Source organism: Erythrolamprus reginae, chromosome 2 (genome assembly GCF_031021105.1).
Source record: "Erythrolamprus reginae isolate rEryReg1 chromosome 2, rEryReg1.hap1, whole genome shotgun sequence".
Lineage (NCBI taxonomy): Eukaryota > Metazoa > Chordata > Lepidosauria > Squamata > Dipsadidae > Erythrolamprus > Erythrolamprus reginae.
Genome location: NC_091951.1, coordinates 247,313,333 through 247,339,709, shown reverse-complemented (window position 1 = coordinate 247,339,709; position 26,377 = coordinate 247,313,333). Strand labels below are relative to the sequence as shown.

General features: G+C 39.9%; 1 protein-coding gene across 1 annotated transcript; it reads right to left on the bottom strand.

Moving 5' to 3' along the window:
- Positions 1 to 406: 406 nt before the first annotated feature.
- On the bottom strand, positions 407 to 26,221 carry ALDOB (aldolase, fructose-bisphosphate B). Its single transcript, XM_070742408.1, has 9 exons — positions 25,914 to 26,221; positions 14,846 to 14,962; positions 11,302 to 11,513; positions 9,605 to 9,659; positions 7,558 to 7,718; positions 7,313 to 7,396; positions 5,497 to 5,671; positions 3,624 to 3,823; positions 407 to 995 (listed from the first exon to the last, which is right to left on the bottom strand). The coding sequence occupies exons 2-9, from the start codon at positions 14,955 to 14,957 to the stop codon at positions 900 to 902; spliced, it is 1,095 nt and encodes a 364-aa protein (XP_070598509.1). The 5' UTR covers positions 14,958 to 14,962; positions 25,914 to 26,221; the 3' UTR covers positions 407 to 899.
- Positions 26,222 to 26,377: the final 156 nt, after the last annotated feature.

Genomic DNA, 26,377 nt, shown 5'->3' with positions numbered 1-26,377 from the left:
CCCTCCCTCCTCTTTTGCAGGAAACCATTTGAAAGGGTTTCAGAGAGACTTTCAAACCTGATGTATGTTGGGCTCCCAGATTCTGTAAACCGGCTGTAAACCTAGCAGAATATGCCCAGCTGGTTCAGTGTGGCAGGTTTGGGATGCTCCAATTACATCAGTTAAGCAATGTCATCTATCGAGAGCCCAGAAGTGCATTTTTTGGGTAGCAGCTTTTTGGAATGTGGTTCCCCTTGGGATCTGAACCACCTACTGGTATTTTGAAAGACCCCCTTTTATAACAATCTTAAACACATTAATCAAACGCTGCTTATGTTAAGACATTATATATATGTGGTCGTTGAATTGTCACGCAAAAAAGCAAAAATGCAACAGGACCCGAAATGAATAACGGATACAGACTTGGTCAAAGTTTCACAGCGATTTAATCTTTTCACAGTGGTAAGACATTTGCTTAGAGTTTATAGACTGGAAAAGGCACTCTCTGCTTCCTCTTTCTTGCTGTTCTTCACATTGTTCTCTTCACGTGGACATTTTATTCATATTTCTCCTCTTGGATAATAATAACAGGACAGGGAGGGAGTCATAAAAAGGAAGGCAGTGGACCCATGAATGATAGATTAGATTCTTAAAACCTGCCTGGTTCCTTATGAATGCATTTAAATTAATTTGCATGGTGTCAAAGGATTTACAGAGGGCCATGATGCCTATCATTGCAATCCATCCATTTGCTGTTCCTGCTAGGAATATATATTGTGGGATGTTTTCTCATTCAGCTTTTTGCCAAATGTAGGAGAAGATGACTGAACTAGTATGTCAATAAAGGAGAATATTTGTAGCTCAGGGTTGAAATCAAGGGTCCCTGGTTTTTCTCGAGATCGGTTGCTTTGGTGTTAATATTAGTATGTGTAACTGGGACTAAACAGTGATTGTGTAGCTGCTCCACTGCTCTTCTCAGATGAGACATACTGGCCTTTGCAAGCCAAACCATTAATCTGAAAAAGAAAGGGAAAAGATACAGGTAGTAACAAAAACAAAGACTTGAGGGGAAACATCAGTTAATCTAAGCAAAGCTTAAGCTTTCAAACATGGTTTTACTCAACAGGCTCTTGTTATAGTGCTGTATTTAATTATACTGAATAATTTCTACAAGAAACATAGAAACATAGAAGACTGACGGCAGAAAAAGACCTCATGGTCCATCTAGTCTGCCCTTATATTATTTCCTGTATTTTATCTTACAATGGATATATGTTTATTTCAGGGATGTTTAAATTCAGTTACTGTGGATTTACCAACCACGTCTGCTGGAAGTTTGTTCCAAGGATCTACTACTCTTTCAGTAAAATAATATTTTCTCATGTTGCTCTTGATCTTTCCCCCAACTAACCTCAGATTGTGTCCCCTTGTTCTTGTGTTCACTTTCCTATTAAAAATACTTCCCTCCTGAACCTTATTTAACCCTTTTAATATATTTAAATGTTTCGATCATGTCCCCCTTTTTCTTTCTGTCCTCCAGACTATACAGATTGAGTTCATTAAGTCTTTCCTGATACATTTTATACTTAAGACCTTCCACCATTCTTGTAGCCCATCTTTGGACCCGTTCAATTTTGTCAATATCTTTTTGTAGGTGAGGTCTCCAGAACTGAACACAGTACTCCAAATGTGGTCTCACCAGCGCTCTATATAAGGAGATCACAATCTCCCTCTTCCTGCTTGTTATACCTCTAGCTATGCAGCCAAGCATCCTACTTGCTTTTCCTACCACCCGACCACACTGCTCACCCATTTTGAGACTGTCAGAAATCACTACCCCTAAATCCTTTTCTTCTGAAGTTTTTGCTAACACAGAACTGCCAATGCAATACTCAGATTGAGGATTCCTTTTCTCCAAGTGCATTATTTTACATTTGGAAACATTAAACTGCAGTTTCCATTGCTTTGACCATTTATTTAGGACAGCTAAATCACAGACCTTTCCAGGAATATCAACCCTATTGCACACTTTAGAGTCATCGGCAAATAGGCAAACCTTCCCTACCAGACCTTCCCCTATGTCACTCACAAACATATTAAAAAGAATAAGACCCAGAAGAAGCGATCAATTTGGTGGAAAAATACATCAGTTCACAGACTACATTAGACTACATTATAAGATGTAATTATATAAACAATGTAATTTTATATCAGATATATTAAATAGCAAAAATAGCATTCAATTTGAAATATTTGTATATTAGATATGTTATTGTAATAATAAATCTTTTGTATATAAGAGCACAAATGTGTTAGCTATAGAGTCAATCAAGATGAATTGTGACTTAAATATACCACAAGACAGTGGTAGAAAATCATCACATCTAACTGTGTAAATTTCACTTTAGTGATGCTTGCGTAGAATTCTTCTCTATGTTCTTAATGTCTTTAAATACCTTAAACCACTAAACTATCCCTTTTATAGTGCGAGTACTATGATTTGATCACAAAATTTGCATGGTGAGGTTCTTTATCCGTGTGCCACCGATGGTATATGGAGCCATATCTGCCAGCATACAAACTTAAGTACTTAGCTAGCAGCTGTGAAGGAGTGTCACAGCCCTCCTTCTCCCATGAAGAGAGACACACACACTTTGCTCTGCTTTGGTTTCAAAGTCGTGAAAAATCAACAAAGTCTGGAAACAGCAAGGCACGGTCCTGAAGAAACAACGATCAGATAATCTTCCACAACGGCCAAAGTAGCACGCTGCTATTTATATCAGCAGCTCTAATTGCTGGAGCCCCACCCAAACACAGGTGGCCTCTCTTATCTCCTGTAATATTTCCTCAATTGGTCTCTTCGATGCATAATTCTGCGCCTGCGTGGGTCTAACACTTCGTCATCCGAATTGACCGAAGATAAGGGAGATTGGCTTGCTGGGCTGTGTGCCAAACTCCCCTCTTCCAAGTCACCCCCACCTTCTTCGCCCGAGGAAACTGTACTACCTGACTCTGTCAGCAATAAAACAGGCCTATGACATGTTGACGTTTCCCCTGCATCCACCTCCACATTCCCTGGGGCAGGAGCTGGGCCAGAGCCAACCACAACACCATCACTGTTCTATATCATTCTGAGCTTGGTTTAACTCAGATGTACAGTAGTACCTCTAGATACGAGCTGCTCTACATGCGAGTATTTCAAGATACGAGCCATGAGGGGAGAGACATTTCTGTTCTATTCCCGAGCTCAAATTCGGGATACGAGCCGAGTGTCCACTAGGTGGCGCAAGAATCCTTGCTTTTAGTTATCTCAGAGGGGGAAAACAACTTGTTCCATATACGAGTTGCCTCGAGATACAAGCTCCCTTATGGAACGAATTATGCTCGTATCTAGGGGTACTACTGTACTTGATAAACCAGGACACGAGCCTTTTTGTCCTTGGGGCACAGTTTTTAATTATAATCATGGGCCCTTTATAAATTTGTCCTCCACAGGGTATATGAAAATAGAGGAGAGATGCATCCATCCCTGTTCTGTTAGTGAAAAAATGTGAGAAATAACTTGACTGAAAGCAATAATATTTCAGTTTGAAACATGTATAGTTTTGCCAAAGATTCTGGTCCTTTCAAGGATACTGGCTTACCTTTGCCCGTTTCATGAAGGCCTCTTGGGAAGCCTTCTTATTCTCAGGCTTGCCAGACCAGGCAGACAGCGCTGATGCTTGCAGAGCTCGTCCGTATGAGAAAGTCAGCTTCCAGGGTTTGGCCAGTGGGCACAGATTGATAGCATTGAGGTTAATGGATGCCTCCTCTTCACTTTGGCCCCCCGAAAGGAAGCAAATTCCTGCAGTTGGAATTACAAGATACTGATTACAGATTACAGGTTACAAGCAGGGGTGGGCAGGGTGGAAAACAGTTCCACCAGTGGAAATTTTTTATTTTTTTATTTTTTTATTTTTTATTTATTTACTTATTTACTTATTTACTTATTTACTTATTTACTTATTTACTTATTTACTTATTTACTTATTTACTTATTTACTTATTTACTTATTTACTTATTTACTTATTTACTTATTTACTTATTTATTGGATTTGTATGCCACCCCTCTCCGATGACTCAAGGCGGCTCACAACATAAATGAAGCTGTGTGCCCAGCTCCAGCTGAACTTCCCACCCTCCCATCCTCCTCCTCGGAAAGCGGCAGGGAGACCAGCACCGGCAAGAGTTGCAGGGGGCCCATTTCCTCCCCCATCTTTTCTCAACAGCTGATTGGCAACCGTTCGCCTAGCTACACAGCCTGAGGCAGGGGGATGACCAAGGAAGGAGAGCGCAGGAAATGCAAAGTAAATTGTCACCCCAGAGAGCAACACTGGTGAGGTTGTAAGTCGAGGACTTAACAGTTCACCTGAACAATGATAATCACTCAAGCCACTCCCACCTGGGCACATGGATGGCAAGCCACTCCTACCCAGTCACATGACCATCAAGCCACACCCACATAATAAGCTACACCCACAGTATGGCAGTAAAAATTTTGGCTGCCCATTACTGGTTACAAGATACTGATGGGTCAAATTCTTAAATGATAAAGTAACTGTGCTGGATTGTGATATTTTATATGATTAGACCAGTGATGGCACAGGTGCCACAGGTGGCATGTGGAGATAAATTTGCGAGCACACGAGCTGTTACCCTAGTTCAGCCCCAATGGGCATGTGCGTGCCAGCCATCTGATTTTTGGCTCGCCCGAAGGCTCTGGGAGGGCATTTTTGGCTTCCAGAGAGTCTCCAGGGGGATGGGGGAGGGCATTTTTGCCTCTGGAGCCTGGAGAGGGCGAAAAACAGGCCTAGCAGGCCCACCAGAGTTTGGGAAATGGGCTGTATCAGTCCTCCAGAGGGTTTCTGGGGGGAGGGCAGGGAGGATATTTTTGCCATCCCCAGACATTGAATTATGGGTGTGGGCACTCGCGTATGCATGATAGCATATGCACATGTGCTTTTGGCACCTGTGGAAAGAAAGGTTTGCCATCACTGGATTAGACTAATAAATCCCAAATCTCACAAATGATAGTCAGCTACTTCCTTATACAGGTAGTCCTTGACTTACAACCATTTGCTTAATGAGCATTGAAAGTTGAAACAGCATGTCATGTCCGATTTAGTGAAGGGGAAAAAAGTCCCGTTACATTACGTGATGCTGCCATAATAATGTGAGTTTTGACACCCCTGTGCTAGAGACTTCCAGTCTTCCACCATTTAAACTAGCAGGCTGAAGATAGGCACACAACTGGCAAGTGTAAGTGCAAAAAAGATTTTGTGTGCCTAAAATCAGGTCTCACTACGGATAGAATGTTCACAGGAAAACACCATATTTTTCCCTTCACAAACCAATAAATATGGATTTAGGATGTTCACATTAGCTTCAAAAAGAATCTTAATTAGAAAGGAATACCTGAAATGAAATAATAACTGAGGTAAGTTCTGTTGCTCAAATTACAAGGCCTGAAGAATTACCTGGAACAGCTGCTGGGACTGTCCGAAGGAGAGCTGTAACCGTTGCCATGGCCACATCTTGTGGGGTATATTTCTTGGGACAAGCTTGTCCAGCTGTCACCATGTTGGGCTTCAACAATGTCCCTTCCAAATAAACATGGTGGTCATTCAAGGCCTTATAAACAGCAGCCAGCACCTGGGATTGCAAAGAAAAGTGATGATGAAAATGCTTATAGTCCCACTTCTTCTTTTTTTAAAAAAATACAAATTTTATTTTCCTCCAACATAGGATAAAAAACAGTACATAAGTACAAATACTAAAATCGTGCTTAAAATAAAACATATATATATACCGGTATATATATAAATTCTTTTTCTATTAATTATTCAATGAAGGCTTATCTTTCTTCCATTAAAATATTTCTTTTAGTGTGATAATTCTTGGGTAAGTGTGCTTTTATCCTCAAACAAGATGTTTCGGCAACAATCTTGCCAATAAGTTTCCTTCAGTGTCACCATGGTTACTCAAGATGCCTTCCTCAATCTGGTACTTTCCTTCAGTGTCGGACTATAGTCTCTGTCATTCATTAACACTCACACTGACTGAAAATGATAGGAGTGCAACACATTATCATTTATTACATTTTATTTACATCTAATCAGGTCCTTTAGATCAGGGCCCCCCAACCTCCAAACCAAGGCCGACTACTGGACCATGGCCTATTCAGAACCAGGCCACATGATCAACTGTGCCCATACAGCTCAACTTTTGCTCCGATAGGAACCCACTACTGATGGGTGCACAGCTCAACTTGCAGTCAAGCTATCTCTCTGTGTGTACATGCTTCGGCCCGCTGCTCATGCAGCCCAGTTCACCTCTCCCCACCGCCCGCCAGTCTACCAATTCACAAAGATTGGGGACTGCTATTCTCAATGTCAGATATGCAACTTCCTTTAACCTCAGCCATTATAGTCCAGGATAAGAAATGTTGGATGGCGTGGCTCAGTGGCATATGCTTGTCTTACATTTTAAAAAATGGAGAAAACAAATCTTCATCTTTACTCATTTCACTTCAAAAGGCATTACCCCAAGATTTCAAAACTGGCATATATATTTCATGGTTGGTGTCTATTTCTTACCTATTTATTTCTAATAAAATTACAAGCCTGCACAAACCTCTTAATTTGTACCCATAACAGCTGAGGTTAAATGGTTTTCCTATTTTTTTAAATGATATAATTTAGGAGCAGAATGAATACTACAAGAGAGACAAAACCGTTTGGACTTAAAGTTCTTAAAGATTAGAAATACATTTTAAGTAACTAAACCCTGATAACCAGGGGATGAGACCATTGCATCCATGGGAATTTAATTTTAGAATGAAAAATGGACCAGACTAATAATGATGATGATGTCAATTGCAGACAGCAGATTTACTTGGAACAGCTTCCATCCTGCGAAGATATTTGTAACAAAGTCAAACACCCTGAAAATATTATTTAAAAAAATATTATTTTACTGAAAGAGTAGTAGATGCTTGAAACAAACTTCCAGCACACATGGTTGATAAATCCACAATAACTGAATTTAAATATGCCTGGGATAAACATATATCCATCCTAAGGAAAATACAGGAAATAGTATAAGGGCAGATTAGATGGACCATGAGGTCTTTTTCTGCTGTCAATCTTCTATGTTTCTATCCCGATTTGCCTATCCCAGGTCCTTGTTAAGGACTCGATAGGTAGACTAAAATGCCAACGCAGTCTGAATATCTGGCTGACTGTGCATTGCTTTATAACAACGGCAACAGCTGGAGCAGCAACAACTCTTTACCTTTTCGGTCACATACTGACATCGCTGCAGATCATGGTCTCCATCAGGTAAGATTTCAGGTTCCACAATAGGAACTAAGCCATGCTGGTGTTCAAACAGAGAGAGAAAATTTAATTGAAATCTAGATTAGGCTGTACTTGAGTTTAGCCAGCTTAAAAACTAGGAATGCTCACAATCATACTCATTATCAAGCCGCTGAACAAATTGTCCCAAGCACGCAAATATTTGTGTAGACCTTATTATACCTGTTGGCAAATGCTAGCATAGCGGGCCAATGTGTTAGCATTCTCCTGGATGGCAAGGGTAGAGGGAGTTGTATGTGTAATTTTCAGCACAGCACGCCACTTGCCAAAATCTGCTCCATCTTTCTTATACTGGGCACAGCGCTCAGCAAGCCCATCCAGACCTGAAGGCAAATGTAAGAAGTATTTTAGCAGTTGAGTTTTTCCAGTGTGGCAAACTCAGTCCGCGAAGTTCATTTATGGCTCTGTTTGTCATGAAAATCCAATAGTGCATATTGGTTTCATTGAAAAATACAGTAATACCTCATCTTACAAATGCCTCGTCATACAAACTTTTCAAGATGCAAACCCATGGTTTAAGATTGTTTTGCCTCTTCTTACAAACTATTTTCACCTTACAAACCCACCACTGCCACTGGGATGCCCTGCCTCCAGACTTCCGTTGGCGGTGAAGCACCCGTTTTTGCGCTGCTGGGATTCCCCTGAGGTTCCCCTTCATGGGAAACCCCACCTCCAGAGTTCCATGTTCCCAGCATCGCAAAAACACAGAGGTCCGGAGGTGGGGTTTCGAGGACTTCAGTGGTTTTGCAATGCTGTAATTTCACTGATGCTCCCTTTGCTGGGAAACCCCACCTCCGGACTTCCGTTGCCAGCGAAGCGCTCGTTTTTGCAATGCTGGGATTCCCCTGCAGCATCGCAAAAACACAGAAGTCTGGAGGTGGGGTTTCCCATGGAGGGGAGCTTCAGGCGAATCCCAGCAGCGCAAAAACAGGCGCTTCGGCTGGCAAAAGGGGTGAATTTTGGGCTTGCCCGCATTAATCGCTTTTCCATTGATTCCTATGGGAAACATTGTTTCGTCTTACAAACTTTTCACCTTAAAAACCTCGTCCTGGAACCAATTAAGTTTGTAAGACAAGGTATCACTGTACTTGGTTGAGTTAACTATGGACAAGAATGCCACATAAACAAAACCATTGTCTTCTGGTAGTTTAGAATACCAGATAGAAAAGTTGAATTGTTTTGTAGTCTTAAGGAAAGTTTAGACAATAATTCCTCCCCACCCCCCATAACTCTTTGCAAGCACTGCCCTCGAGGCACATGACAATAATTACTTTTTGTACCTTAAACATGTTTATATATATATATATATATATATATATATATATATATATATATATATGTTGATATATAAACTTTAAAAACAAAATACAAAATAAGAGGGTGGAAAACAGCACAAAAAAGAAAAAAACACAAAAAAGACATACAAAAAAGAAAAAACATTATAAAAAAATATCAAAACCAACTACACAACAAATATATGTAGACATCTACTAATCCTATCAGGGTACATATATTATTTCTTATGCTTTATATTTTCCTTTTGTTAACTTTGCTATTCATTTTACATCAATTGGAGATTTGATTATAATACCCATTATTCATAAAAATATTTCTCAATTTTGGTATTAATATTGTATATTATCTTATTTTTTATTATTATTATTTATGAATATTTCTTCAATTTTCATGCATCATTTTGGGGGTTTTTTTGTCAATCCACTCATATGGTAAATTCCAAGTTTTGTAGTATTCCGAATCTTCTTTTTCTTTTCATTCAATGGTCATTTTGTCCATTTCAGCACATTATTACTTTTGGTACCTTAAACATGTTATTGTGTTCCTATTTGAACACATATTCTGGATTTTTAGATTCCTTTGTTCTTGAGTTTGCAGGACTAAAATGCAACCCTGTCCTCCAAATCTAGGGTTCGATTCCTCCCAAGATTAATTTATTCTTGCTTTTAGTGTTTATAGAAGATTTCCCCCTCAACTTAAAACCACTGTGTTCTTTACCCTTGTTCTTGAACCCTTTTATCTAAGATTCTAGCTAATGTTTCTGAAAATTCTATGAAGCAAAACAGGACTGTAAACTCCTGGCCAGTGGGCCAAATGCATCACGCGCTGGCCAAGCCCACGCCCGGTTTAAAAAAGTCTCGATATGTCACATGTCAGCATGAGTTTGAGTCCTCTGATGTAAAAGAAAGCTTACCTTGAATGCTGGTTTCATTGTTAGTTCCCGCCAATGGAGCTGTGCCTTTATCCAGCTGTAGACAATTAACACAGCATTAAATGCACATGTATCACAAAATGTAGGAAAGCACACAGATCGTTTAAACATGGGAACTACCAATATATGTTGGGTTTATTGGGTCAACTTCACCCTAATGATTTAGCACATGTAAACTCTGTGTAACGCCAACAATATACAGCTCCCCCCCCCCTTTTACTTTGTACTATCCTTGCTTTTCTGTGGCCTGCAATCCATACTACAATACAAGTGCAGATAAAAGCTGGCTACTTCTACTTTTCTGCAGCAACTAATTCTATAAAAAGGACATCTGTGGAGGTTCTCTGTCATCCAGGTCATAGTTGAGAGGGGGCGTGGCCTCTAGAGTTGTCAACCTGATCCTATGCAGCTTCTGTTCAGGCAACCTCACCCAGGCATGGGGGAATTAAGACTTTTTTCTCCCCCTAGGCCGTTACAACTGTATACATGGTATGTTTGTATGTATGTTTGGTTTTTATATATTAAGGGGTTTTAATTTGCTTTTAGTATTGGATTTTATTGTTTATTGTATATTGTTCATGATTCTTGTTAGCCGCCCCGAGTTTTCGGAGAGGGGCGGCATATAAATCCAATAAAACTTAAACTTGAAACTTGAACTCACAAGAGCCTACAAAACTTTTGCCAGACCCATCCTAGACTACTGCTCATCTGTCTGGAACCCATACCACATCTCAGACATCAACACCCTTGAAAATGTCCAAAGATATTTCACCAGAAGAGCCCTTCACTCCTCCACTCGAAACAGAATATCCTACGAAAATAGACTAACAATCCTAGGCCTAGAAAGCCTAGAACTACGATGCCTAAAACACGATCTGAGCATTGCCCACAAGATCATATGCTGCAATGTCTTACCAGTCAATGACTACTTCAGCTTCAACCGCAATAACACAAGAGCACGCAACAGATTCAAACTTAATACGAACTGCGCCAAACTTGACTGTAAAAAATATGATTTCAACAATCGAGTTATCAAAGCTTGGAACTCACTACTGGACTCAATTATGTCAACCCCTAACCCCCAACACTTCTCCCTTAGACTCTCCACGATTGACCTCTCCAGGTTCCTAAGAGGCCAGTAAGGGGCGTACATAAGTGCACTGGTGTGCCTTTCATCCCCTGTCCAATTGTCTTTCCTTTCTTTCACTTATCTTATATATTCTCTTCCTTTCATATATCCTCTCCTCTAAGTTCACCTTCACCCTCTTTTATATTATCACATGTCTATTTTTATATTATCACATGTCTATTTTTATATTATCACATGTCTATTTTCTTCCTATGTATTTATGTATTGGACAAATGAATAAATAAATAAATATCCCAGCGCCACAGGTATCTCCCGTGCTCCGCAGGGACCCCTGAATTCCAGGTCATAGTTTTCTCAAAGGTGCTTTCCCCCCCCCCCCAAAAGCCAACTGGACATTTCTTCCCCTTGAGGAAGAAAAATAAGATGTTTTGCTTCTCATTCAAGAAGCTTCATCAGCTTCATCAGTTCTGATTGTGGGGACCAGAAGCGAAATGTTTTCTTCTTCCTGAAGGAAAAAAACAGTCCAGCTGCCTTTTGGAAAAAAAAAACACCTTTGAGACATCTGGGAAAGGATTTTTAAACTCTTTACCTTGATTCCAACCACTATGCCCTTGTCCTTAATGGCGTTTGGGAAGAGTTTTCCAGTGTTGTCCTTCTGATAGAGAGTCTCGTGGAAGAAAATAACTCCCCCAATCTGTTGGCTGATGGATTTGTCGGAAGAGAAGAGAATGTCACGGAACTGACGGCGATTTTCTTCAGTATTCTCCACTTTGATGCGTTGCAGCCTGTTACCCATTGTCCCTATGGAGAGGGGAAACACTAACAATCAGGAACTTTTTGTTGGTGACCTTATTTTGTTGGTGAGACTCCATTTGGAATACTGTGTTCAGTTCTGGAGACCTCACCTACAAAAAGATATTGACAAAATTGAACGGGTCCAAAGATGGGCTACAAGAATGGTGGAAGGTCTTAAGCATAAAACGTATCAGGAAAGACTTAATGAACTCAATCTGTATAGTCTGGAGGACAGAAGGAAAAGGGGGGACATGATCGAAACATTTAAATATATTAAAGGGTTAAATAAGGTCCAGGAGGGAAGTGTTTTTAATAGGAAAGTGAACACAAGAACAAGGCGACACAATCTGAAGTTAGTTGGGGGAAAGATCAAAAGCAACATGAGAAAATATTATTTTACTGAAAGAGTAGTAGATCCTTGGAACAAACTTCCAGCAGACGTGGTAGATAAATCCACAGTAACTGAATTTAAACATGCCTGGGATAAACATATATCCATCCTAAGATAAAATACAGGAAATAGTATAAGGGCAGACTAGATGGACCATGAGGTCTTTTTCTGCCGTCAGACTTCTATGTTTCTATGTTTCTATGTTTATCCTATAATCTATCCTTTTATTTATAACAAGTTTTAAAGGCTTGGCAAAAGAAGATGGTAGGGTGTGCTCACAGTCACTCATGCCCTCATCACCTTGAGGTTTGATTACTGCAACGCTCTCTACATGGGGCTACCTTTGAAAAGTGTTCGGAAACTTCAGATCGTGCAGAACGCAGCTGCGAGAGCCATTGCGGGGCTTCCAAGATTTTCCCACATTTCCTCAACACTCCGTGGCTTGCATTGGCTGCCGATCAGTTTCCGGTCACAATTCAAAGTGTTGGTCATGACCTTTAAAGCCCTACATGGCATCGGACCAGATTACCTCCGGAACCGCCTGCTACCGCATGAATCCCAGCGACCGATAAGGTCCCACAGAGTTGGCCTTCTCCGGGTTCCGGCGACTAAACAATGTCATTTGGCGGGCCCCAGGGGAAGAGCCTTCTCTGTGGCAGCCCCGGCCCTCTGGAACCAACTCCTCCCAGAGATTAGAACTGCCCCCACCCTCCCTGTCTTTCGTAAACTACTCAAGACTCACTTATGCCGCCAGGCATGGGGGAGTTAAGATATTCCTTCCCCCAAGGCCATTACAAGTTATGCATGCTATGTTTGTGTGTATGTTTGGTTTTATAATAAGGGTTTTTAGTTGTTTTATTAATTGGATTGTTGCATGCTGTTTTTTATCATTGTTGTTAGCCGCCCCGAGTCTACGGAGAGGGGCGGCATACAAATGAATAAATGAATAAATGAATAAATGAATAAATGGATAAATGGATAAATGGATAAATGGATAAATGAATAAATGAATAAATGAATAAATGAATAAATGAATAAATGAATAAACGAACAAACAAACAAACAAACAAACAAACAAACAAACAAACAAACAAACAAACAAACAAACAAATTCATGAATAACACACAATAAATGATTTGTAAAATGCCATCAGATAAAGCAAGTGTCTTCAAACTTAGCAACTTTAAGACATGTGGATTTCAACTCCCAGAATTCTCCAGCCAGCACAGCGGGCTAGAGAATTGTGTGCCTTAAAGTCCACCAGTCTTAAAGTTGCTAAGTTTGAAGACCTCTGAGCTACAGTCTAGCTGGCAGTATCACCTATGTGGATTATATTCCTTCAGATTACAGGCATGGAATTTCATCTTCATTCATTCCACATCATGTGAAAAGATTCTCGATATTTATAGAAAATTGGCTAATCCCTCTCTCCTATAGGATTAGGAGAAGTTGGGATATTACTAGCAATTTTTGATTAGAAAAAAAAAATCACATTTTTTCTCCTTTACCTGCAGTCTGGAAGTGTGTAGTGTAGGGAAAGCAGAGACAGATTAGAAAACAATGTGAAATTCCTTTCTGAATGTCTTTCCTTGGCTTGTCTAAGGCAACTTAGACAAGCTTTTGCTTTTGCTTCTGCTTCTGCTCTGGCAATCTCACACTACTTACCAGAGCTTACAAAACTTTTGCCAGACCCATCCTCGAATACAGCTCATCTGTTTGGAACCCATATCACATCTCAGACATTAACACCCTTGAAAATGTCCAAAGATACTTCACCAGAAGAGCCCTTCACTCTTCCACTCGAAACAGAATACCCTATGGGACTAGACTTTCAATCCTGGGCATAGAAAGTTTAGAACTAAGACGCCTTAAACAAGATCTAAGTATTGCCCACCAGATCATATGCTGCAATGTCCTGCCTGTCGGCGACTAGTTCAGCTTCAACCACAACAACACAACAGCACACAACAGATTTAAACTTAATATTAACTGCTCCAAACTTGACTGAAAAAATATGACTTCAGTAACCGAGTTGTCAAAGCGTGGAACTCATTACCGGACTCCATAGTGTCATCCCCAAACCCCCAACACTTTACCCTTAGATTATCTACGGTTGACCTATCCAGATTCCTAAGAGGTCAGTAAGGGGCGAGTACAAGTGCACTAGAGTACCTTCTGTCCCCTGTCCTATTGCTCTCCTCTATCTCCTATACCTTTCTTCTATTCCTATATCTCTTCTTCTATTCTTTCATTGATATATTCTATTACTATATCTTCTTTTCTATTATTTCTTAGATGTATTTTACTATGAGTATCTCCTCTATAACCTTCATCATGTATTTTACTATGTGTATATAGATATATACCCACTAAAACCCTCATTGTGTATTGGAATAAATAAATAAACAAACAAACAAACAAACAAACAAACTCTGAAGATGAGCCTCATTTATTCATCAACGGAGCCCCTCACAGTGGAATCATTCTCTACTGAAACGAATGAATCTAACCTTTCAGCCTAGATAGAAAAGAAGAAACGCAGGGGTGGGTTCCACTTACCTTTCCTACTGGTTTGCATTGTAACATTTTGTACATGTGCCCATGTTCTGCATGTGCATTCCCTGATGAATTTTGCTTCTATGCATGTTCAGTAGCAGGATTCAGCCCAAAGCACAGCTGATCAGCTGTGCTTCGGGTGAATAAATAAAGGTCAACATTAACCCGGGGGTGGGCAGGACAGCTATTTTTCAAGCAGCGGAAAAGGCAACGCCATCCAAACATAGAAAAATCCATCAAAAATTCTCCCAAAAAGGGGGCGGTGCCCACAGACTGGCACTAACCAAACTGGATCCGTGATGCCATCGTCACGTCAACAGTGGATCACTAATGATTCGGGCAATCTGGTCCAAACTGGGAGGAACCCACCCCTGGCTTGATGGCACTTACCTACAGATTCATCTGCAGCTAGGATCCCTTTGCCAGTAGCTACAATCCGCTGAGCTGTGTCAGAGAGTGCCTTTTTCTGCTCCGGAGAGAGGGATGGAAACTGGTGGGTCATGGTGGCTGAAAGAAAAGACCATTCCAAAGTTTTAAAATAAAATTATTTGAATATCTGAATAATGTTATGATTTTTTTTAAAAAAAAATACTTTAGCAACAGCAGCATCATTATAATGGTGTAAGACATTTGTGTATTTAAATGTAGGGTAACAGGAAGAGGACACATTCTCACCCACACTGAGGTTTTCAGCCATTATAAATTAGTAAAACAACCCCCCCCCAATAAATATTGGATTTTAAAAATGTCTTCAGCTTCAAAGAGCCCTGGACTCATTTTGGTTGGGATTCAGACAGGAACCTGGTACAGAGATGCCATCGGGCACATTTGTTGTGATCTCTAGAGCAGTGTTTCCCAACCTTGGCAACTTGGAGATATTTGGACTTCAACTCCCAGAATTCCCCAGCCAGCATATCTCCAAGTTGCCAAAGCTGGGAAACATTGCTCTAGAGGAACTAGGACTATCCCAGTTCTTGATGTCTTGGCTGTTTTCAATAGAATTGACCATAGTGTCTTTCTGGACTACCTTTGGGGATGAAGAATAGGAAACACTGTATTGTAGTGATTTTCCTTTTTCTTTATAACTGGCCCCAGTCAGTGTTGGCGGGGAGGACACCATGAACCTGAGTTCTTTGATATACAAGTACAGGATTCCTTAAGACTTGGCACACTCCCTTCTCTTGTTTAATATCTATGTGAGCTGATCTGTCATTTTGAGGTCAGATATGACCGCTAAGCTGATGATATATCCAAGCTAAGCCTGACTAAGTAGTGACATCAAGGTCTTTATCTCAGTGTATGAAGGTCTGGATGGTGAGGAAAAGGCTCAGACTCAACCCTAGCACCCTGCCAAATGGACATCTGTAGTTGGACCACCTGAAACCAAATTTTCCATTCTTATTCCTGAACAGGACTAAAACTGTGAGACCGAGCCAGGTGGAAGGTAGGCCCAAGACACCCTGCGGGGTGGGATACAGGTCAGAGCATCCCTGAGATCTGTCATAAGGGCTGGTGGATAAGTGCCCAAATTTTGTTCATATGATTGTAGAGGTACTGCAGCATCCATAGCTCTAGCAGCAGGTAGTAAATCCCTTTCTTCAGCGCCTTTGAAATTTTGAAAGGTTTCCAAATGAACAGTCATAAGTTGAGAATTCCCTGTACAGTCCAAAAAAACCAGGAGAAGCAATGAAGCAAGATTTTTATTTATTTATTCATTCATTCATTCATTCATTCATTCATTCATTCATTCATTCATTCATTCATTGGATTTGTATGCCGCCCCTATCCGTAGACTCGGGGCGGCTAACAACAATAATAAAAACAGCATGTAAATCCAATACTGCAACAACTAAAAAACCCTTATTTTAAAACCAATCATACCTACAAGCAAACATACCATGCATAAATTGTAAAGGCCTAGGGGGAAAGAGTATCTCAGTTCCCCCATGCCTGACGGCAGAGGTGGGTTTTAAGGAGCTTACGAAAGGCGAGGAGAGTGGGGGCAATTCTAATCTCCGGGAGGAGTTGGTTCCAGAGGGCCGGGGCCGCCACAGAGAAGGCTCTTCCCCTGGGCCCGCCAAATGACATTGTTTAGTTGACGGGACCCGGAGAAGGCCCACAACTGGTCGCTGGGATTCGTGCAGCAGAAGGTGGTCCCTGAGATAATTTGGTCCGGTGCCATGGAGGGCTTTATAGGTCATAACCAACACTTTGAATTGTGACCGGAAACTGATCGGCAACCAATGCAGACTGCGGAGTGTTGGTGTAACATGGGCATATTTGGGAAAGCCCATGATTGCTCTCGCAGCTGCATTCTGCACGATCTGAAGTTTCCGAACACTTTTCAAAGGTAGCCCCATGTAGAGAGCATTACAGTAGCCGAGCATCGAGGTGATGAGGGCATGAGTGACTGTGAGCAGTTCCTGCTAAGGGAAGTGGAATAGCAACATCTCCACACAAGAAGTCAAGCATAACATGAGTTGTGCATCACTCTCATCTAAGCCACAGCTGAGCTGGAGATAAACCAGCTTAATTTTAAAACACTGCTGACATCATGGGAAAACAGTTGTCTGGAACTTCTTAGAATCCTCATGTGGACATGTTCTCAATGTGCATTATTGCTTAACACAGACAGGACTTTCAGAATTTGGAGCAGTATCTACATAGTCGTACATTCTTGAAGCAAGAAGCATTGGGATCTCTAGAAACTCATCCTCCTTCTGACCATCTCTAATGTAAGTAATATGTGTCACCCTATTAATTTTAAGTCTGGGAAGTGGGGAGTTTATAAGATTGTTTTCTTCTAATAAAATACTTACAAATGAACATTTAAAAAAGAAAGTTAATATAATCAGGGAATCTCCAGGTTTTCAGCCTTTCCTGTTTCTTAGATCCTGGATAATAAGAACAACAAACTGAGCAATTATTTCCGTGTTTGCTAAGATTAATGCCTAAGACATTTTGCATTTCTGTAATTCCCATCTAATTAATATCTGGCTTGATAAAAATGATATAATGAGCTCTAAGCATCCTGCAGAGGTGGTCTTTGACTTACAACCAGAGATCAAAACTTCCATTGCTAAGCAAGATAGTTGTTAAAGGAGTTTTGCCTCATTTTATCATTTTTTTTAACCACACTTGTTAAGTGAATCGCTGCAGTTGTTCTGTTAGTAACTCATTTGTTAAGTGAATCTGGCTCCTCAGTTGACTTTGCTTGTTAGAAGTTCGCCAAAGATGATCACATGACTGTGGGACACCACAATTGTTATAAATATATGCCAGTTGCTGAGTATCTGAATTTTGATCACATGACTATGTGAATGCTGCAAAGGTCATGTGAAAAATAGTGATAAGGATCATTCTTTGTCAAGTGGACCAGGTGTCCACTTGATTGAATTTTGCAGCCTTATTTGAAAAGAAACCATCACAAAAACATCATATATGATAGAAAAAAATGTGCTCTTTCTAGTGAAATAAAAATGAAGATGATTGAAGATGAGCAAACAGAGAGCTCTGTTTCATCACCTTCAACCAACTACATTACGAAGAGGAAGTTTTTTCTATTGCTCTCTGTTTTCTCACCCTCAACCATCATCATTTTTATTTATGTAGAAAGTGCATGCTTTCTTCCTATCATATTTGTTGTTTTTGTGATGATTACTTTTCAAATAAGGCCTCAATTTCACCTGGTTCACTTGACAAAGAATGATCCAAAAATCACTTTTTTCAGTACACCTGTACTTTTGTAATTTAATGGTCACAAAAACTATTAGTTATAAGTCCCGGACTACCTGTATTTTAATGAGCCAGAACTGCTTTTCAGCCTATTTGTCCTTGTCTTTATTATCCTGTACCATCTGCCAGATGGTAAAAGTTGAAAAAAAAAAGGCTTCCCAGGATGAGATGGATTTTAAAGAATATTTTAAACTTTCTTAAGGCAGCAGGATCTATAAAGCTCTTCCAAAGAGGGGAGAGGGCAACCAATGATCGTATGGGCAATAATGTTTACTCTCTGGAGTGCTGTCCCATCTGCCACTGTGCAATTGGCAAACCATACACAGGTTCAGTAAATTAAAATACTCTCTATGGTGCAGCAGTAGCAGTTTTTAATTCAATTGCTGTTTCCTGATAATGTACATGTTTGCATGTGTGTAACACTACCACTTTTAAAAAAACAAAACTATTTCCTGTAATGACAGAGCATCCAAAACCACAGGTGATCACAAAATACGATCCTAAGAAAAACTGTACAAAACTTTTTCTATCTGAATAAATGAACGCCTGCCTAGATGAGGAAAGTTTATCTCTAAATATTTTGATATGAAGAAGACATTGAAATGTATCTTTTAAAAAAGCCTTTGAACTATTTTAACCATTAAAGTTAATGGCTTTTAATACTGGAGGGTTTAGTTTTGTTTTGAAGTTTTATTGCAAACTGTTGAGAGTAGTTCTTTATAATAAGTAATTGCCTGGAGCCATTTGAAATTGACAGCATATCAATACTGTAACAAGTTATGTGTGTGAAATGGGCCGCTATATAAACCCCCCTCCATCAGCAATCAATACATTTGGCAGCCTGTACTTGAATAGTTCTGGAGACAATTTTTTAAAGGAAATTGACACCGCATTGAAAAAAATACATTAATTTCCATTTTTGTAAACAAAAGTACAAATCATAATAGAATAACAGACTTTGCCTTCTAGGAAAGAAATTCCACTTTCCCCTCTCCCATCACTAGTTATGGAAGTACATAACTAAGTGCTGATTGAACTCATTTGTTGTGCAAATAACTTGTTTTTTCCAAGCCTAAAAATTTCACAGTGGTATTGCAGTCCTATAAATATGAGGTGGTATTTAAGATATATCAGGATTTAAGAAGGCTGTGTTGGGTGTTTGCCTAATCAGGTTTCTGGCAGCGAAACAACAGGATCTAACCAGGAAGAGTCAACCTAAATGGAATGTAAACCTTTTCCCCCCTTCATTTCTTTAGAACTACAGAAGAAGCTGGGGTGGTGTGTGTGTGGAATACTTCCCTATTAGAAATAGCACAAAGGTTGTCTTCTGTTAATGTTACAACAGATGACAGACCAAAGTACAAGAACTGAGGTCAGAAAAGGGCTAGCGGATTGTGTTAGTAGAAGGATTTGGCCTTTCAGCTATGGTTGTTGCATTGTGGACTGGTGTATGTGTGTGTGTTTTGCGAGGGAGGGGGGACAGATGTGCAATTTGCAAGGTCTCTTGTGAGTCTTTTAGGACATGTGTCCAGTTTATGTTCCTAGGTAATAGACAGTTAATGTTTAGTTTTGATAAGTCCAAACCCTGGTTGTGTGGAGAATAATTAACCACTGAGTACAGCCATTACATGGATTAGAAATGATCACTCTTTACATTTCCTACACCCAAAAGATATCGACTTTAGTAGCAATCTAAGCAGGTTTTTAATAATATAATGATTTGCTCTATTAGTTAAAAATAATCTTGGATTAGCAGAATTTTTCTACAGTGCATTTATAAAGTACTTCTTTAATTATACCTTACATGATTAATACGATGGTGAAAGACAGGAAGGAGTACTGTTATTTATGGTGGCTCACTGAGATCTTGGATGAAAGGCAAAATACAAATGTAATAAATAAATCTTCTACACTGCAATTAAATGAGAGTCAGTTTAGTGCAATGGTTAAGACACCTAGAAACTTTTATTTATTTATTTATTTATTTATTTATTTATTTATTTATTTATTTATTTATTCTTTGTCCAATATACAATACATATGGAAGAGAATAGACATTAAGTAATATATATGACGATAGAAAGTAAAAAGAAGAGAAGTAGATGGGAGGGAGAGAATATATATGATATAAGAGATAAGGAGAGAATATATATGATATATATATATACAGTATATATAGATAGATAGATAGATAGATAGATAGATAGATAGATAGATAGATAGATAGATAGATAAGGAGAGAATATATATGACATATGAGATAAGTAAAGACAATTGGACAGGGGACGATAGGCACATCAGTGCACTTATATACGCCCCTTACTGGCCTCTTGGCTAGAAACTTGGAGACTGTGAGTTCTAGCCCCACCTGAGGCACAAAGCCAGCTCTGGTCTTGGGCCAGACACATCCTCTCCACTCTAAGAAGGAAGCAATGGCAAATCACTTTCATCCTTACAAGGTGGGTAAAATGAGGACCCAGATTTTGGGGGGCAAAATACTGACTCTGTTTAGAGAGGGCTGTAAAGCACTGTAATACATTATATAAATCCAAGTGCTATTGCTAATACGTTTTGAAATCCAACATTCCAGTTTTGTATTCATCTATATTTTTATCCTTTGAACCACAGTTTCCATGCAGCTCAATCACAAATGGATCTGTTTTTCCACAGCCACCTGCATAAACGTTGCAGCCTAGAGATTCAGTACTACAGAAAGATGCTTTTGTAGGTTGCATGTGTATGCTCATCTGTCGCTTCTAATGCTATCACAATTTTGACTTAAGAGAGCAATGACTTCAAAATGTTTAAAGTGGAACCCCCCCCTCCCCAAACTTTTACAGTTTTGTTTGGGAGATTCTAAACAATGTCCTTATTGCCAGGACCTCTAAAATAATTTTAAAAAATTAGAAAAAAAACCATGCTAATTCTTTTTTGATGAGGCCCACTGGCTATGAAAAAACCCAACAAAGTTGCCATCAAATATAATTTGGATACTTAAGAGATAGTTTGTTTATTTATTTATTTATTGGATTTGTATGCCGCCCCTCTCCGCAGACTCGGGGCGGCTAACAACAATGACAAAAACAGCATGTAGCAATCCAATTAATAAAACAACTAAAAACCCTTATAATAAAACCAAACATACACACAAACATACCATGCATAACTTGTAATGGCCTAGGGGGAAGGAATATCTTAACCCCTCCATGCCTGGCGGCATAAATGAGTCTTAAGTAGTTTACGAAAGACAGGGAGGGTGGGGGCAGTTCTAATCTCCGGGGGGAGTTGGTTCCAGAGGGCCGGGGCTGCCACAGAGAAGGCTCTTCCCCTGGGTCCTGCCAAACGACATTGTTTAGTCGACAGGACTCGGAGAAGGCCAACTCTGTGGGTCGCTGGGATTTGTGCGGTAGCAGGCGGTTCCGGAGGTAATCTGGTCCCATGCCATGTCGGGCTTTAAAGGTCATGACCAACACTTTGAATTGTGACTAAATTTCAACTATATTCCCTCTGAGGATCTGCCCTATAAAGTTTTTCAAAATACCAACCGCATTATCAAGTAATGAACGTTATTTAAAAGATAAGTAAAATGTAGCCAGGTATTCCTACCTAGTGCATAGATTTTTTTAAAAAGGCATTCGATGTAGAGAAACACATGGTTTAAAACAGTGAGTGATCGAAAGAAAGTATGCCTTTCAATCTTCCTCAGAGAAAGCAGTCAACTACAATTATGAATCAAAGAAGATAACAGGTGAAAGTGTGGACTGCTTTGAAACTTGGTGTGGACAGAGGCAGAAGGCCATTTTAATAGACAGAAAAGATTGGTTTATCTTTGAAGTCTCTTCAAGTTCTTCATTGAATAGTAACTGCTATACCCTCTTCCAAAGGGTGGGTTAGTATTTGAAGATAACGAGCAATACTTTCTTCCCAGCTGTTAAAGTTTCTCGTTATTTGTATAATAAATAGCAATAGCAACAGAACCTATACAGTACAGTATACTGCTTCATAGTGCTTTACAGCCTTCTCTAAGCTGTTTGCAGAGTCAGCATATTGGCCCCAACAATCTGGCTCCTAGTTTTACCAACCTTGGAAGGATGGAAGGATGAGTCAACCTTGAACCAATCTGGATCAAACTGCTGGCAGTCGGCAGAATTAACCTGCAGTACTGCATTCTAACCACTGTGCCACCAGGGCTTTTAGAAGTATATATATATATATATTTATTGGATTTGTATGCCGCCCTTCTCCGAACACTCAGGGTAGTAGTAGAAAAAAAGATAGCATCATACTAGCAATACATAAATTAAAATAAAATCTTTGAAAGATTTTATTGCATCATACTAGCAATACATAAATTAAAACAAAATCTTTGAAAGATCATGTCCCTGAGGAATGCAATTGGGAGAAACGTAGTCCTGATACAGCCATGGGAAGCGTAGCTGTGTTTCTCATCTAGCCAAAGATGACTCTTTTAATGTTTTTTATTGTCCTCCTGGCATATCAAACTACATATGGCCACTGTTCTGGTTTTGGCAGTAAGAACTAAGAATCTTCTTTGTGTACAGAAGGTAATAGGATTTGCTTATCCGATGGCAAATCAGCTTTCCCAATAGATTTTGCAGTCCTTGACTTAACAAGGCATGTAATCATATAGCCTTAATGAATGTTTGCCTGAAATCTCGGATGAGCATTAAGCTACATCTTAAGCATTCTTTCAAACCTACTCTACAACCCCCTTGTTTGGAGCACGTAGTTCCCCAAATGTTGTCAAACTCTAATTCTCATAAGTCCAAGATAGCACAGTCATTGGAAAGACTGATGTCCACCACAGTCCAACGATACCTGAAGAGTGAGGGATGTAAATGTATGCTTACTGGGAAAACAGGAACAGCTCCACCAGTTTGGCTTTGGGTTAAATGGCTCTTTGGGGACTGGCTGTCATTGCTTAGACCAGTGTTTCCCACCCTTGGCAACTTGAAGATATTTGGACTTCAACTCCCAGAATTCCCCAGCCAGCAAATGCTGGCTGGGGAATTCTGGGAGTTGAAGTCCAAATATCTTCAAGTTGCCAAGGTTGGAAAACACTGGCTTAGATTGAGCAGCCACTTTGTCAATAATGTATATGTCACTGACGGAGAACCTATGGCACTGGTGGCACAGGTGGCATGCGGAGCCATATCTGTTGGCATGTGAACCGTTGCACTAGCTCAGCTCTAACGTGAATGTGGGTGCCGGCCAGCTGATCTTTGGGTCACACAGAGGCTCTGGGAGGACATTTTTGGCTTCCAGAGAACCTCCAGAGGGGAGGGGGGGCATTTTTACCCTCCCCCAGCTCCAGGGAAGCCTTTGGAGCCTGGAGAAGGCAAAACACGAGCCTACTGGGCCCACCAGAAGTTGAGAAACAGGAAATTTTTGGCCTCCAGGGGGCCTCCGGGGGGGTGGGGGAAGCTGTTTTCGCCCTCCCCAGGCATTGAATTATGGGTGCGGGCACTGATGCATACACGATAGTGCAAGCTTATGCTCTTTCGGCACCCAAGGGGAAAAAGGTTCACCATCACTGGCTAAGACTAAGCAACCGCTTTGTCAATACTGTATATACATCATCTCTCCTGGTATGTGGAAGGGCAATGACAAGATTCTAAAAGTCCAATAGATAAACAGATTCTTATTAATAGATTTTTATTAATTAGGCTGATTGATACTCGAATACTATATGTTAATTCATGATATGCTTTTTAAGTGTATTATGTTATAGTTTGATACGTTTGATTTGAGAAGGGAAAATATAATAGAATGACCAGATAATGAAAGAAATGGATGTGATTTATGCCCCTGGAATTTATTTATTATTTATTTATTTATTTATCAGATTTGTATGCCACCCTCTCCGCAGACTCGGGGCGGCTCACAGCAATAATAGTACAATGTAAACAAATCTAATATTTAAGTTTAAGTTAATTTAAAACCCCAATTTAAAAACCAATCATACATACTAGCATACCATGCATAAATATTATAAGCCTAGGGGAAGGGAAAATATCAATTCCCCCATGCCTGACGACAGAGGTGGGTTTTAAGGAGCTTACGAAAGGCTAGGAGGGTGGGGGCAACTCTGATATCCGGGGGGGAGTTGGTTCCAAAGGGTCGGGGCAGCTTTGTCCTTTCCCCGGTATTGTTATTGCTATGGCTAGACATAATGTAGGATTTAGTTGATACAAATGGATGTTCAATGTTTAAAGATAAGTAAAAAAAAAATTCTTCTTAAAGGGCAATTATTATAAATAAGCATTAAGAAATATAGATGAAACAAGTAGGGGGTGTATGGAGATGATTGAAGCACTATGGCCTAAATGTATTAGATGAGAGAAAAGAGCTTACAGAAAATTATTAGCTAATAGTGTTTTAAAATTGAATAAGGAAAAAGAACAATTTTGGGGTAATCCAGGTGATAACATCAAAAGGAGGTGGCACCAGATGGATAATGAATGCAGAATGTAAACAGATATGAATCATTGTATTGTATTGAAGATTGAAGGTGTATGTGTGGAGAAAAATAAAAAACTTTTTGCAAAAAAAAGAATGTCAGTGGAAATAATGAGATTTTCTCTATCTATCTATCTATCTATCTATCTATCTATCTATCTATCTATCTACCTACCTACTTACCTACCTACCTACCTATCTCTCTCTCTGGATGGATGGATGGATTCTCCAAATTCCAAGTGTGAAATCATCTGGCAAGATTGCTTATCTTTACAATGAAGGACCAGCCCTCCCACTCCTGCTGCTCCATGGTTAATAGCAGAGATGCTGGGATTCTTATGGGAGCATAAGTGCATTAGTGTGCCTTCTATTCCCTGTCCAATTGCCCCTCCTATATTTTATATATCTTTTCTTCCATTCATATATCTTTTCCTCTATTCTTCATTGATGTATTCTATTCTCATATCTTTTCTTCTATCCTTTTCCTGATATTTACTACTACATGTTTTTATTCTCTTTAACTTTCGATTTGTATTGGACAAAATAAATAAATAAATAAAATAAATTCTACTTCAGCAATATCTGAAGAGCTACAAATCCTTCAAGTTTGGTTTAAAAAAAAAAGCCCCCCAAAGAGAATTATTAACTACACCTCAGCCCTCTGCCCCCTACTCTCCATAGGAGCTCCTTGACCCAATTCTTCTGCCTTTACATTCTGTTCATTTTTACTTGGCGATCCGTCTATTGCTGACGTGGCAAAGATTTAGGACTAAAAACGTCTTGCCTAATCGGAGCGGACGCTCAATCTCGTTAGGATATTGCTGGATCCGTGATTGTAGCCTTAGTCTGGGAAGGGAGAAGTTTCACCAGGAGGCTTTAAGAGCAGGGAAATAAATCCCTCGAGTGAAGATTTTAGGAAGGGAAAGGGAGATTTCTACATCGGAGATGCAAACAATGTCAGACGCGAAAAGGTGAAGGGAGGGGGGAATTTTTAAAGAGCCAACCCGCGACTTGCATTTGAATAGGAAGACCAAAAGCCTCTGCAATCGTGTAACGAATTTATTTAATCTTTATTTAACTTATTAATTCAATTTATACTACTCAAAAAATAAAGGGAACACTCAAATAACACATCCTAGATCTGAATCAATGAAATATTCTCATTGAATAATTTGTTCTGTACAACAACAAAGATTTATCCCCTAGTTTCCCCAAGAACCCTCATGAACACAATTGCACGTACCGTCTCGGTGGATCTTCCCCGCCTCTCCCAGAAAGCTCTTGTGAATGGACGAGGGGGCTTCTTCAGCCAAACGGGACGAATTCTGTCACGCGGAAACTTTTTATACTTTTTTCACGCAACGCTGCCTGGTGAACTCTTCCCCGAAATTTCTTTCCCTCTTCCTCCGCTTCAAGCTGGTTGGCGCATGGAACTCTTCAGCGGTTCTGGTTGGCTGGAAAGGGTGATAAGGTTGGTCCAAATTTGTTTGTATGTGTGTGTGTTTGTGTGTGTGTGTGCTCGCCTGTCTACTTCCCTCCCACCCCACACCCCCACGATTTAATAGGTCCGCAAACAACTGCCTTGCGTACTCACTTGCAATACATTTCGCAACATCTGCAGATGACGAAAGAAGCAAAGTTTTAGCTAGAAAGTTCTCCCTTTGAAGCTATCTTCTGTAGGAAGGGCTGTTTCTTATTTATTTATTT